Here is a 14,379-nt window from a genome sequence, read left to right on the forward strand (position 1 = left end):
GGGCCAATGAAACATTTGAACTGAGACCATTAAGAATCCCATTTCAATATTTGCACTGCAGCACAAACATTGCACAGAACAAGGGCGTCTTATGCACCACGCTTCCATCGAAATGTGGCTGCTACTGCTGGGATCGAACCTGCATCCACTTCAGTTCCAAGAGTGGTGTATGCAAAGTCGGCCATAGCTTGAAGTATGTACTGCAAACAAATCAATTTCATATTGACGCAGAGAATAATTATCATTAGTGAATGTAATTACTTGAGCAACTTATGCTGAACCACCGAAAGCGGACAGTGTTCTTTCTTCACCCCGCCCCCTTTTCATGTGCCCTTGTCACAAGTCTGCAGTGCAGCAGATTCTGCCTATTACTGGATAACAAGATGTGCACATTGAATAAACTATGTACTGATAATCTTACAATCTAGGTCAAGCAGACTAGCACCTATGTGTTCAGAATATTGTATCTGTAAGAGAAAGTAGTTGCTCTTCTCAGGCCCTGAATGACACACTATAATTTTATGCAACAAGTAAAGCTGCAACAGTTGTTGCTCCATCATCAATGGCAATCGCATAATGTGGCAGCTCACTTGAAATATTTTATAACCAACACACAAACTATGGTTTAGAACAACCGCATTTATTCTGCCGATGAGACAAGCACATAATTATACCCCTAAGCCAAAACACCATTGAATGTGTAGACAATAAAAAGCAATCTGTATCAATGCAATTCATTCTTGATAAGTCTTGTATTAGGCATTAGGCACTATGTGTAATTGGCCAGAAAAAATCTGTACATTTGCATTTTCTTGAAAAAGTTCACAATTGTTCACAAGTTATAATTTAAAATGCACCAAAAATAAAAGCAGTTTAATGGCATAAAGCAGTTAATAATAATAATTGGTTTTTGGGGAAAGAAAATGGGACAGTATCTGTCTCATATATCCTTGGACACCTGAACTGTGCCGTAAGAGAAGGAATAAAGGAGGGAGTGAAAGAAGAAAGGAAGAGAGAGGTGCCATAGTGGGGGGGGGGGCTCCGGAATCATTTCGAACACCTGGGGATCTTTAACGTGCACTGACATCGCACAGCACATGGGCACCTTAGTGTTTTGCCTCCATAAAAACGCAGCCGCCGCGGTCGGGTTCGAACCCGGGAACTCGGGATCAGTAGCCGAGCGCCCTAACCACTGAGCCACCACGGCGGATGCATAAAGCAGTTTGATTGCATCAATCAAAAAGCCGATGGCAAATCCAACACAATGGCGGACAACACACTGCACTCTAGCCACTGGCACATCTGCCTGCAGCAACAGAAGTCCCAACCCAAAGATCTCAACAGTGTTTTATGAGATGTCACAATCCCATGCCAAACAGCGAATGGCAAAATTGAAAATATAACAGGGGATGAAATTTTTTGGAAGTATTTACAGTTCACATGGAGGAATATACAGATGAGTAAACAGAATCAAAGATGACATGTCACAGAAAAATGAAGATACGATTCACTCCAGCAAGTGGCTGATGATGATCCAAGATGGTGCACTGGTCAAGCCCCTTGTCACAGGTGTCACCTGTTGAGCCTGCTGTGCACACATCACACAAATGAAATAAGAAGCATATCCACTGCAACAAGGTGGCTGGTGACCCAGGAAGGTGGCTGGTGACCCTCTGCCACAGGCATCACTTATCCTGCCTGCTACGTGCACTGCGTTCACATCCGCGTCCACCAGCAGGTTCTGGTTCCCACGAAGCACAGATTGCTGAAAAATGAAACATTTGTTTATGTGGGCTGCAACAATACAACTTTTCAACCCTAACTCTGCAAGGATTGTGAACAGCAAAACTTTAAACCATTAGGATCTTTGACTATACACTGTGCACATGCATGAAAGCACCCTGCACCAGCACTAGTGTGGAAGTGCACTGCTGAAAAAGCAAAAAATAAGCATTTGCAAACCCACATTTCACTTCTGCCACCTTCGCACGCTTTTGATTATGAAAGCAAATACAAAGGAGATCCTTATGAAGTCTGGACCAGAGAATAAGCAGACAAAGCAATGCCAAAGTTTGTGCACATAGGTTACCTGTTCACAATATACTGCCTCAGAAATTGTGTTGAACACCAATTAATTCAGCAAACGCAACCTAACATTATGTTACTCAAACTCGGTGTACAGTTTTGACATAAATATGAAAGCCAAGGTGTGTGCGCAAGTGGATATGTTATTAAGGTGCATTCATGCAGAACATTTTGAGCTCTAAAGCACAGAGAGAATATAAAACTCCCAATACAAAGCGAGCCAGGATCAATAGACTACCTTTCATGGATGTCAAATGTGGAAATTTCAACAAAAAGATGGCTTTACTATGAGACAGAAAATAGCACAAACATCAAGCACCTGCGGCCTTGTGAATATGGAAACTCGCTGTCTAGATGACAGACACAATGAACACGCACAAAGCCAATTGAGGCCCATGTATTTTAGTCACAATAACGTGGGCAGCGATGAGAACAATAGCTCGGCTCCCTTGGCCAGACAATCCCATTCTTGTATTTTTAGCACAAAACACCAGAGAAAAGCAGTGCAAAATTTCGAATGCCTCAAGACTTGCAGTTTCATGCTTTACATTGCCAAGGTGCCCAGTTGACAAGCCTTTCCACTGCCTGTAAAGAATGCTGCTTGAGTTGCTTCTGCTACTCTGAAAACCACACTTAGCCCATCTGGGGGCAGATAGTATGCTGAAGTGGTTCATAAGAAGTGAACAGCAGTAGTAGAACAGACTCCATGGCAAATCTTATAGCTAGGGCAAGGAATTTTCTGTGTTTATTTGCGAGTAAAATTGGCCAATCTTTTTCGATGTTTGTTTATTTTTGGGAAGTCGATGTTTTTCAGCTAGCTGTATGGTGCAAACATTAAAAGCGGCAATTATTGCAAAAAAAGTTCTCAAAGTTTAAAAAAAGGGGTGATCAAAGCAAAGAGATCAATTTTTTTAGTCACTGGTACACAAGCGTGTAGTAGTAAGATTATTGACCTTGTTGATTAGATTGTGATAGCATGCTTGTCTAGGCAACACCCCACTTGGAAAATACTTGTTCAACGCTATTTTTAGATGTTAAAAGACCCTCGGGACAATAGGAGCTTGTCACATGCATGCAGCTTACAAAACAATGAAGCGACGTCAACTACGACAGCAATGACACATATGGCGACAAGTTTGGACTTCCAGCTGAAGCTCCTTCTGGCTACATTCACACACACTATGAGTCTATAGGTCTGTTCATAACGTGCAAATTCCTCTGCAACTCTGCTTTCCACAAAGGTGAATAATTTTGATATAGATCTAGAGTAACCTGTGAACTTCAAGACATTCTGGGTGTTCCAACCAAGCAACTTGTCTCAGTACCTTCTAAAATGCAATAAAAATTCTGCAAGGTACATTTTTAGATTCTCATCTACCATCTTAATTTAATTAGGCTGTCCATGCTTCAGTAGCCATTTGCTGGTGCCTGATTCCACTCCTTTAGCAAGGCTACAAGTTTCAAACCAAGATGCATCTTGTATACAAGGTTCCTCTCCGACTGAAGAGTCTTGGATAACAGAGTAACGAGGCAGATGTCTCTCTCTGAAAGGCCATTCTAAGAAGTTTTAGTGGATATTCTAGAATTTACAGCTTAAACAAGTACTTTGAGCTTTAGGCTCGTTTCTCTGAGGGCACCAGTACTCTTGAGAAAAGGCAAAATTGGGCACTAATACACTTCATAACATCAGTAAGAGCGTAATAGAAACCCACCGTGGGGGTTCACTGTAAAGAAGCCCTTTAGTTCAAAATCTAATAAGTGACAGCAAGCGGTGATCTTAACGCTGAAGTTTCTGAGAGCTTTTCACGACAGCTGTGATCCAGTGCTCTCTAACAAAATGGCTAATCCTTACCCTATGAGCTCAGCCGAACCCAAGCCTTCTTCGCTGAAGATTTTAAAAAATGGTGCCATGCATCGGCCAGTAAAATTCGCTACTAATGACAAAAGCTTCCCAAGAATCGAGTCGGCTATCTGCACTTAAGTGCTCGGCCATGCCCACTGAAAATTTTTGGAGGAGGACACAAAGCCTTGCGGCAATGCTCTCTTCGATGTGTGTTTTTAAAACACTGGCGGTATTGCTCCAAGTACCTCTTCAGCATTTCTGTGCTTTGATGAGAAAAGAAGTAGGAGAGTTTCTTCGCGATAACAGTCGTTGCCTGGCCTCAACATGAACAGGAACCGGTGTTTTTGGTTTTAACAGATTTCATATTTTTTGTACTGCCGGTTGTTTATTAGTGTTTTTCAATTAAAACTGGAAAGTACAAGGCCTACTTACAGCCACTGCACTGCTTTTTTATTTATTTTTAGGGCAATAGCTAATGGGATAATGCTCTTTTAAATGCCAAGTTTTTGTCTAATTTTCACTCCATTACATAACACTATGCAGAGAGGCAGGCCTTAGTCAGTTTTTTTCCTTTGAATAAATGTTTTTGTTTCTTTTCCTTCACAATTTTTTATTAGAGACGACTTATTTTATGAACAGTTCCTTTCCGGTAAGGAACTGTGTTCACGTTAAGAAGGCATGACTGTACTGCCAAGGGAAAGAATATCGTAGTTCCGGCTGTCCCGTCAGGATACAAGGCAACACCTATGTAAATTCTTTTGCTCACTGAGTTCTGCGACTAAGAATAAAATTGAAATATGTCACAGAAACATAACATTTCTGCACTTTGGAATAAGAGCTAGGACACAGCAGGGATACCAATTACAGTATGAAAATTCTGAAAACTACATCGCATACACCGCCTAAACAAAAAAGAATTGCCTGCGAAAACACTTCTGCTTAGGCACCAATGAACAACCTTAGACTACATTTGAAACAAGAAATGCTCCAACTAAGTTAGTAATGCAATAACCAGTAATTAGAGCTCTGTATCAGACAAGTTCAGGGACTATTTTCTCGAGTTTATACGTTTTGAGAAATTTGGAGATTATCAAAACTGCTTTTCTGTGATACACAATTTTAAGTTTTATGCTCTTAATTCAGTTCCAAATTCAAATAACTGTCTTTCTGGATAACTTAGTGGCAAAAGCATCACATGGCTTTTCACAACTTTTAATACGTTAAGTTTAATTTCCAACGTCTACACAACTGCATCATGCTTTTGTCTGCACAAGGCAGGGAACAACAAGAACACCCATTCCATGTTTGCAATGGATGCAAGAAAAGTTAACAGAAGCAGTATGCAACATGAAAGGATAGGCCAGTCTAGAACACGCACATGCCAGAATGGCATTGGTTCTGCAGCTTCCTTCAAACTGCAGGCAATATATTGCAACAAATCTGCCCCAAGATGGGGAACATCAACATTTGCTTGCACTAAGTTAGCAAATAATGGCTCATAAAGTGCTAACCACATGAGGCTTTGCATGATGGCCTGGTGGCCGTTGAATGACTGTCACTCAGGTTCTGGGTTTGCAGAAAATTTCGCTTATTACCTGGAAGCCGATCGCAGGAGTAGCCAACAGAAGAAAGCTTTGCAGGCATGTAACTTCCAATCTAGCTATTTTGCCAATGAAGTCTGTTTTTCTAGTGCAATTTCAATGAAAAAGCCGCCAACGCTCACTGCATCTAAGCCAAACATTGAAATAATTAGTGAAAGCTTAGTAGGAATAATGGAACAAGAAAAGTAACTGTGGAGTTAATTACTACGGAAAGGCATGGGGAAAAAAAAGCCTCACTTCTTGCAAGTCTCAGCACCGCAAAATGTAAATTGGCACCACTGCGCTGGGTCCCTTAAAAATGCAGTGTATTACCAGAAAAATTTTCACCAGTGCTTTTACCATGCTTTATGCTGTTTAGTCTTAAAAACAGGGTACTAGCAGTTATACATTCCTGGTGATGTGAAGTGACTGAACAGTGAGGCAGCAGCAACAGAGCAACACTGAAAATGTGAATCTCATATTCACATTTTCAAAAATCTTAATCTCATATTCATGAAGATTTTCAGGAGCAGAAGCACAGCTATAGAGCCAACACATTTTTTTGCAAAGCATTGTGAGATAATTAGCATTAAGGCCTCTTCTCTATAAAATGAAAGGATTTGCAAATAGCACGTTATAGCTTGAAAAGGTACCATAGACAAACTGTGCAATAACAAATGCTAGCTCATCAAAACTATTGCTGTAACCAATTACTTTCAATTATCAGGCAATGACCTACAAATTTTAAGCACAATTTACAAGAGCAAGGTAAAAAGGCTTCCCCATATACTCTCAGCAAACACAACAGACACACATTTTGTACATACACAAATGCGCAAGAAAATATTTTTAACTATGTAACCTTCTTTTCAGCGATGCCTCTGGAAATCATAAGCAGTGCAAGACAATAAGGGTCTCACCCTGTCCAATATTTATAAGCACCGCTGTTAGTGGGTAACTTAATCACTGAAATTTTCCCACCTCAGTCAACATTAGAGAAAAGACCAGAAAAGGACAAGGACACTTAAGCTCTGCCTTAAGCGATAGCATTAATGGGTCAATGGCGACACTGGTCTTTGTAACAAAAAATTTGTTAATGAAGTCAACAATTATGAAAACTTCAGGGAACACGTATTTTTCTGTGGCAAAATTTTATGCACCCCAATTCCTTGAGGACTTGTGTAGTATGTTCTAAATGTTTTGGCGAGAAGCTTTTAAGAAATTTTGCTGCATGAAACTAGCCGAAATGTTTGCCATTGGTTTCTCTTCACATCAAGGAATGCAATAAGGGTACAATTATCATCCTGCCAACAACAGAAGTTGAGTTATGTGGTTTTGAAGCTGTCACCTCAGAAATGGTACACAGACTTGTTTCCCCATTTCTGAAGTGGGAACTTCAAAATACCCTAACTCCACTTCCTCGATAGGCAGGATGATTATTTTACCCTTAAAGAGCAACTGAGGAGGTTTTAGAATTCGATATTAAATGAGCCGAATGTGTGAAGCATGCAGGTAAAGCATGCGAAATCTTTTTGCGCTAGCATTTGAAATTGTGATGTAATCGCCGACTAAAAGGGTGTCAGCATTCTGGCTTCTCTGCAGTACACGGCAGCAGGCAGAGGCCGCAATGACGACGTCACGTACTGCGGCGCAAAGTTTCCAGCCAAGAAGCGGTTGTTTCAAAGAAGAAAATGAATGCCGTCGAAGGTGCAGCTCATGAAGCATTGTTTGGCGGCATCGGAAGACGCACGGCAGCATGTGGACGAAGGCAGCGGACATCTGAAGTTTCGGCAACAATGACATCACCACGAGTTTCCTCCAATGCAGTAAGGAAAAGCCTGAACATTGTCGTGGTTTTGATCGATGATTAAGTCACCATCTTAAATGCTAGCACAAAACTACTTTGCATCCTGTACCTAGAAGCTTCATAGATTCAAATTCTTAAAAAACCATTTCACCTTCCCTGCAGAAAAATTTCTTAAAAGCTCATCAAAACACCTTGCATAACATGATGATGATTATGGATTTTTACGGTGCAAGGGCATGTATGGCGTTGCAGAAGTACCGTATAAACCGGAATATAAGTCGAGATTTTTTCTTAAAAACAGCGAGCGAAGGTTGCCCTTCGTCTTATAAAGTGGCCTTAGCAGAATGTGAGTCGCAGTCTGGCAACCCACGGAGCCTGTTCGCGAACGGATAGCCAAAACCGTATCGACATTTAAACGCGAATGCTTTTTTTTTTTCGTTCAGAGCCACCGGATTGTTGGTCTTCGCGTGTGCTGCTTTGTTTGACCTCGTGCGCAATTCCGCGTTAGCAATGAGTACCAGCGGCACATGGAGGCAGTTCACAGCGGCTTTCAAAAAAAAAGTTATAGAGTTCGCTGAAGCGAACGGGAACATGGCCGCTGAGCGCATGTTCGGCGTTTCGGAGAAGAGCGTGCAGTATTGGCACAGACAGAAAGATAAGTTGTTCGCGTGCAAGCCGAGCCAAATGTCCTTTCGCGGACGTCGTGCAGTACATCCAGAACTTGAGGACGCACTTGCGGACTTTGTGCGGCACCTCCATGCGCGGTCACTACCCGTGACTGTGCATTCCATTCAATGCAAAGCTTTGGACCTTGCGTGGGAAGCTGGACTACACCGAGAAGAGTTCAGCGCACCGAAGTCATGGGTGCGCCGTTTTATGAGGCGCAAGGGATTTTCTCTCCGTCGCAGCACATCCATATGCCAGAAGCTGCCAGAGGAGTTCGCCGATAAGCTCGTCAGCTTCCAGCGGTATGTGATTCGGCTTCGAGAGGAGGACGATTACATGCTCGGACAAATTGCGAACGCCGACGAGACCCCTGTCTGGTTTAATATGCCTTCGGTTACCACGGTCAGTGAACGCGGCGCCAAAGAAGTAAAACTTCTGTCGACAGGAAGTGAGCACTCGCGCTTTACTGTCATGCTTGTGTGCACGGCAGATGGCAGAAAGTTGCCTCATTTAGTCATTTTCAAAAGGAAAACCATGCCGAAGGAAGCCTTCCCTTCAGGTGTTGTTGTGCGCGTGAATGAGAAAGGGTACATAGACGAGGCTATGATGATTGGTTGGATTCGCGTGGTGTGGAATCGTCGGCCCGGTGCACTGCTGCGTCATCGGAGCATGCTGGTTTTGGATGCTTTTCGCGGCCACCTGACCGAATCAGTAAAGCGTGCGCTCACGGAAGCTAGGACCGACCTTGTCGTCATTCACCAGGAATGACGTCTACCCTTCAGCCACTTGACGTGGTACTCAACAAGCTCTTTAAAAACAGAGTGCGACAGGAGTACAATGAGTGGATGCCTGGCGACAATCCGAAGACGCCGCTGGGCCGCCTGCAAAGGCCTCCGCTTGCGACCGTCTGCAGCTGGGTGTTGTCGGCCTGGCGTTCTTTGCCAGATGCCATGGTGCAAAAGGCTTTCAAGAAGTGCTGCATAAGCAACACGCTGGATGGAACTGAGGACGACGCACTGTGGGAGGCGGTGAGCGACAAGGAATCGTCTTCCGACGACACTGATGAAAGTTCGGAGTGAAGTCGCAGCTCCGGTGGTCCAGGGACGCAGCCGAAGTTGCAAATAAATGCGTTTCGGCAATATTTGCTTCTTCTCTATTTTTTTCTATTTTCTTCACTTCAAGGTAAGGGGGTCGACCTATATTCCCACTCGACCTATATACGGTTTATACGGTACTTGCTGTTGGGCTAGTTGGTTCATCATAAAGTTGAATGGAGCAAGGGAACGAACACAGAAAGACACAGAGGCGCGTGCTCTTTCAGTCTCTGTGTCTTCCTGTGTTCGTTCCCTTGCGCCATTCAACTTTATGGCATCTATGGCCAAAGAGTGCCATAGCACCAGGTATTTTCAACTACTCAAGGTGGGGTCAACGACCCATTTTCCAAGCATTTCACCGCAGATAAGCTGAGCACCAGGCCAGGGGAAAGCTTGTACCCACTGTATCACCAGAGGGTACCTGGCGGCACTGGGGATTGAACCCCGCACCTCCCACATGCAAGGCGGATGCTCAACCACTTGGCCACCGCTGCGGTACACCTTGCATAACATATTACATAAGTACTCAAGCAAGGTTTACATGAAATGAAATGACATATTTAGAATCAGCACACAAAAATACACGTCTCCTGATTATTTCTTAATTGTGACTTCTTTAATAATTTCTAAGACCACAGTCTCCCCTTAATGCACATATATGTGGAACTGGTCATTCTCAACTTTACATTCACAAAGCTGTGGGAGTTCTCATACCACTCCTGGCGCAGTAGTGCCGCAGTTAAGCAATGTGCCACTGCCCTGCATGGCAGGTGCTGCCACCCATGGGGCTTGTGTGACTCTCTTCCCGAGCAACCTCTTGCGACCAATCATTAGGTTAATTGCCACCTACCATGGTGATTAGTTTGCTCACAATCCAGTGGGCAGGTTGCAACAACACCACAAGGTCACGTGACGTAGGTGGCCCACCTATATTGCTTCTCCAGGGATTTTTCCGCTCACACTGCCGACACCGATGCCGGATTTTCTGCACAACGGGAGCCTTAACGCTACTGCGTTAAAACTACACCTTGAGATCTGGATGTCATTAAGCACTGCTCCCAAGTGCCAGAATTTTTAATGCTGTCCAGCTTGTGCTGTGCACAACATAAAGCTTTCAAAAGAAGCGACGATGTTTAAAGAAGCTCATGCATACAGCCATGCTCACTACCAGCTACAAACCCGACAGCCACCAAAACAGAAAAAATCTTGACACAAGGGAGACAAGCCCTCCACCCATCAGCTCAAGAAAGAAAGTCTAACCTGCACCGTGCTTTTCGACATGCTGAAGAGCTTTCAATAATCGCAATGTCTCGTCCACAGATCTGTACAAGTTCACATCATTGACTGTGACCTGACGAACCATTCCCTTGGGGTCAATAATAAAAGATGCCCTGCGAATAAAAAATACACAAGAACAGAATTTTTCATGAGATGTCAAAACACATCAATGCAGAAGTTCCGTGCACGAGTGGAGGCCCACAATGAGCTTTTCGGTAGGCTTACTATATCACAGGGAAAGCCATGTATTCAACAGCACCACAAATAAAGAACCTGTAATGTAGGTGCACTCTACAGCAAGGCATGGTCTCACGTATCAACAGCTTCATCACAGCAGTTACTGGTATTCTCCTGCAAGGCCAGGTGGGCTGGATGTCCATTTCACACCAAGAAGGCCAGCATCTGACTCCCATTACCACAGCAGGTTCTCTATATCAGGAGTCTCAGCAAACCAGCTTCATGGCTACATTTAAACGGGGTGCTGTGAATGGCCACTAAAGATTAGCAAAAGAAAAATGTTACATGTATAACAGCAGACTCACCTCAATGCAATACCAATATCTTCAAGCAAGACATCGTAGTCCTTTGAGATCTTTTTGGTGAAGTCAGACAGCAAGGTGACGTTGACCTTCCCAAGGCCTCCAAGCTGAAAAATACCAAGCCTTCATTGCACAACACAAAAAATGTTTCCATTTCAAATGCCGTCCTGCGATGCCCCACCTTAGCAAGAGTCAGGGACCCGCAGAATGAAGCCAAGTTGGCTCATAACCCATGATTCCACAGTCTTTTTTTTTTTTCTCCAAAGGATATCAACAAGGCCCAAATATTGCCCAGGTTTTGATGCACACACTTTTTTTTCTGGAGTTTCTTCCTCCTGTACCTGGGGAAATTGTGCAGAGAAATTACCAGCTAAATGAAGCTGCACTGGAGTTCAGTGTTCATATTTCATGCCCATGCTCAGATTGTCACCTTCCTGGTGTCAAAGTTAGTCACTTCTAACAAGTCTGTCAATAAGATCCCTCACTGAAATGGTGACTAGCAAGATCTCATTAACATGTTTTACAGTTCTCCAGACTGATCCCACACGAAGCTAGCATGCTTCTGGGATCCACAGTGCGTCCTGGAAGCTCTGAACGAATTCTCATCTCTTAGGGTGTTGTTCAGCTCCCTTGCCACATAACAATGAATGTCAGACATGCCTTGAAAACTATCTTTGGGGGACATTTCACTAAAAGGAAGGCGGCTGAGGGAGGGCAGATAAGGTCACTATCAGGGAAGGGGAGACAAAGTTGTAACAGCCGTTTCCTTGGTGGCCTTGAACCTGCTTTAGGTTTATGGTTTATGGGGGTTTAACGTCCCAAAGTGACTCAGGCAATCAGGGACGCCATAGTGAACAGCTCCAAAAATATTGACCACCTGGGGTTCTTTAACATGCACTGACATCGCACAGTACACGGGCCTGTTGGGCTTGGCATTATTATCACAAAGAAGGGTCCTTGCTGAGGTGCACACTTGTCACACCAGCTGCAATAAATATAGCAGAACTTGGATGCAGCCAGTTACGTTTAGTGCGGTTGATTGAACTCTATGCGAAGTGCCAAAAAATGCAGAGTATTCCACCATTTCCATGGCCAACTTGTTGCAGCAAACACTTCTTGGAAGTTCATCCCTTGGCACTTCGTTCTAGAGTCATACTTCAAACACTTACTCCCGACTGCACGCTGACTGGCCAACTCCGTGCTATTTTCTCTTGGAACAAATGAAGCTAGGCATCAAAAGCTTGAATTTTCCAGTGTTTCCAATAGTGATAAGAGAGCTGAAAACCACCTCAGAAGCATACTATACCAAGCATTTCTGGAACTATAGTACATTCACTTCAATTACGGTCATTCCCAAAAATATAAAAAGTTTCCCCTCAGCCCATTTTTCAGCGAACCACTACCTGAGGTCATATCTAGCTCTTTATACACTTATTATCTTTGTCTCCAAATAATTACCTTTTCACTCCAACTGAGATCTTACTATCTTTTTGTACCCCCATCAGAGCTTTGCCAAGATCCATAGCCATGCCATTTCGTACAAACAACATGATAACCAAAAAGAAAAAGAAATTAATTCACATGAAATGTAAGCTCACTAGTAAGGTTTCCGAAAAAATCACAGAAGATTGTGTGACCGCTAGTTTAACAGTCACAAATTTTTTCATTTCTACTGCACTTTATTTCACACACTGCCAAATTCAAATGTGCCATTTGACAAGCAGCCAACCATTTCAGCCCCAGAAAAGCCAAGGTGCTTCTTCGATAAATAAATTTTTCTCCACATGAGAAATAAAGACTGCAAAAGAAATGAATATCATAAAACTCAAAGAAAACTTCCAGTGCAAGTGCATTGGCCACCAAAGTACACCAGTACAGAGTACAGTAAAACTTCCTTGATACGCTCCCAGTTTATGCACAATTTCACAGTTCATATGCTCAAAATCACGGGCAATAAAAATGTCCCATACAGTTACGCCACTTTTTTATCAGTTAATACTTTCCCGGATAACATGATTTCCCGGCTGTACGGTTAAAATTTCAACAAATTCGGGTTGTATAATACATTTAGTGATGAAAGGCAGATGTGCAAACACACAAGTGGGTCAAATACGGGGGCACGTGAGTGATGAAATACAGCGGCAGTCACCTGCCATGGTGGCTTCTCTGCAGTGCCTAGGTGCAAAGAAGCAAAGCACTAAAAAGCACTCCAGTATGTTAACAGCTTAACATACGAGAGAGACGGTCTTGCGGGTATGCGACATGAAGAATAGAAATGCCGTGGCTTCGTCACAGTGTCTATAGGCCGCTGTATGATTGTTTTTGAGGCGCATGGGGATGCGCCCTTGTGACTCTGCGCAAGGGGCGGAAGAGGTAATGTACGATCAGCTTGCTGCTTGCAACCCGAGGCGGAAGATTCCAGTCTTCCAATTGGTGCACCCGTCACTGCAGCCCGCCCATGCCGCGGCGCAAGCATGTGCTGTAGCAAAAAATGCAGATATCTTGCAGTAGAACAACCCGCATTGATTGTGGCTCACTAAAGACATCGAGACATGTTTAGTTGTGAGGTTGTTCGTTCGAAGGTAAAACCGCAACAGACCGTACAGCTATGGATTTCGGCACAGCCGACCCTGACGTCTATGAACGAGTTCACGACAACAAACTTTGCCACACCACATGCGAACTTTATCTGAAAGAGAGTCGTGGGAAACGATAAACATCTGCGCTATTTCTATTCCGAAAACGAAAAAAAGGCATCACACCGCGATTGTGTACAACTTCTCATTTGATCGCTAGTCGTCTAGTGTCATCTAGGCACCGACCATAGATATGCAACCGTTCTCACAATGGTTTAGGATTTTTGCCCCCTAATATCTGAAGAGTGCCCCATTGAAGGTTAAGCTATCCTCAAATGTGCAATAACGATTTCAGAACGACGATACGATTCGTATCGCGAATTCTTGGGCCAAGGACGCAGACTAGAAAAAGCTAAGTTCCTCCACGACAAAAATGTAGTCCGTTGTTAAAACTTGTATTGTTACTTAAACAAGAAGCTAATCACAAGAAAAAAATTATAAGCTCTGGAATGTTGATACCTGGTTTGTTTAATATAGTCAAACATTATAAAGTTGAATTCAATTACTATTGTGATTGGCCAACGGAGTAATACAGTACGCTGCAGACCGGGGCCAGTGTTAGCAACTGCTGTTTACTTAAGTTCTATCCTACTATAGGGTTCATATCATCCGCAGAGGCGTGGGAGAGCGTTTGGAACATCCGCAATTTTGCACATTGTACACAACACACACTGGCCGAAAATTTTACTAATTCGCATCATCCTGAAATTCGTATCTACCAGATTCGTAACATGAAGATTCTACTGTAGCGCAAACACAAATTGAATTCTGCGAGCACTAGAAAAGGAGCTGTTCAGACCTTGTGTCAAGGAATGCTTATTGGAAAGTGTCAATAAATGTCTCTGAACCTC

The 14,379-nt window shown here is 43.3% G+C and overlaps 1 protein-coding gene across 15 annotated transcripts in view; it reads right to left on the reverse strand.

Moving 5' to 3' along the window:
• Window positions 1–619: 619 nt before the first annotated feature.
• The window catches only part of LOC144112922 (uncharacterized), a 43,655-nt gene continuing 29,895 nt past the window's right edge, over window positions 620–14,379 (reverse strand). For 13 of the 15 annotated variants that reach the window (XM_077645751.1, XM_077645756.1, XM_077645754.1 and 10 more), the window contains 3 exons: window positions 10,896–10,999; window positions 10,336–10,466; window positions 620–1,765 (listed from right to left, as the gene is read on the reverse strand). In XM_077645751.1, coding sequence (XP_077501877.1) covers window positions 1,686–1,765; window positions 10,336–10,466; window positions 10,896–10,999 — 315 coding nt within the window. In that variant the 3' untranslated portion in view covers window positions 620–1,685. Of the gene's footprint in view, window positions 1,766–10,335; window positions 10,467–10,895; window positions 11,016–11,073; window positions 11,234–14,379 lie in introns of those variants that run through there. The other 2 variants (XM_077645762.1, XM_077645761.1) reach the window with 2 other exon arrangements.

This window comes from Amblyomma americanum, chromosome 1 (assembly GCF_052857255.1).
Source record: "Amblyomma americanum isolate KBUSLIRL-KWMA chromosome 1, ASM5285725v1, whole genome shotgun sequence".
Taxonomy (NCBI): domain Eukaryota; kingdom Metazoa; phylum Arthropoda; class Arachnida; order Ixodida; family Ixodidae; genus Amblyomma; species Amblyomma americanum.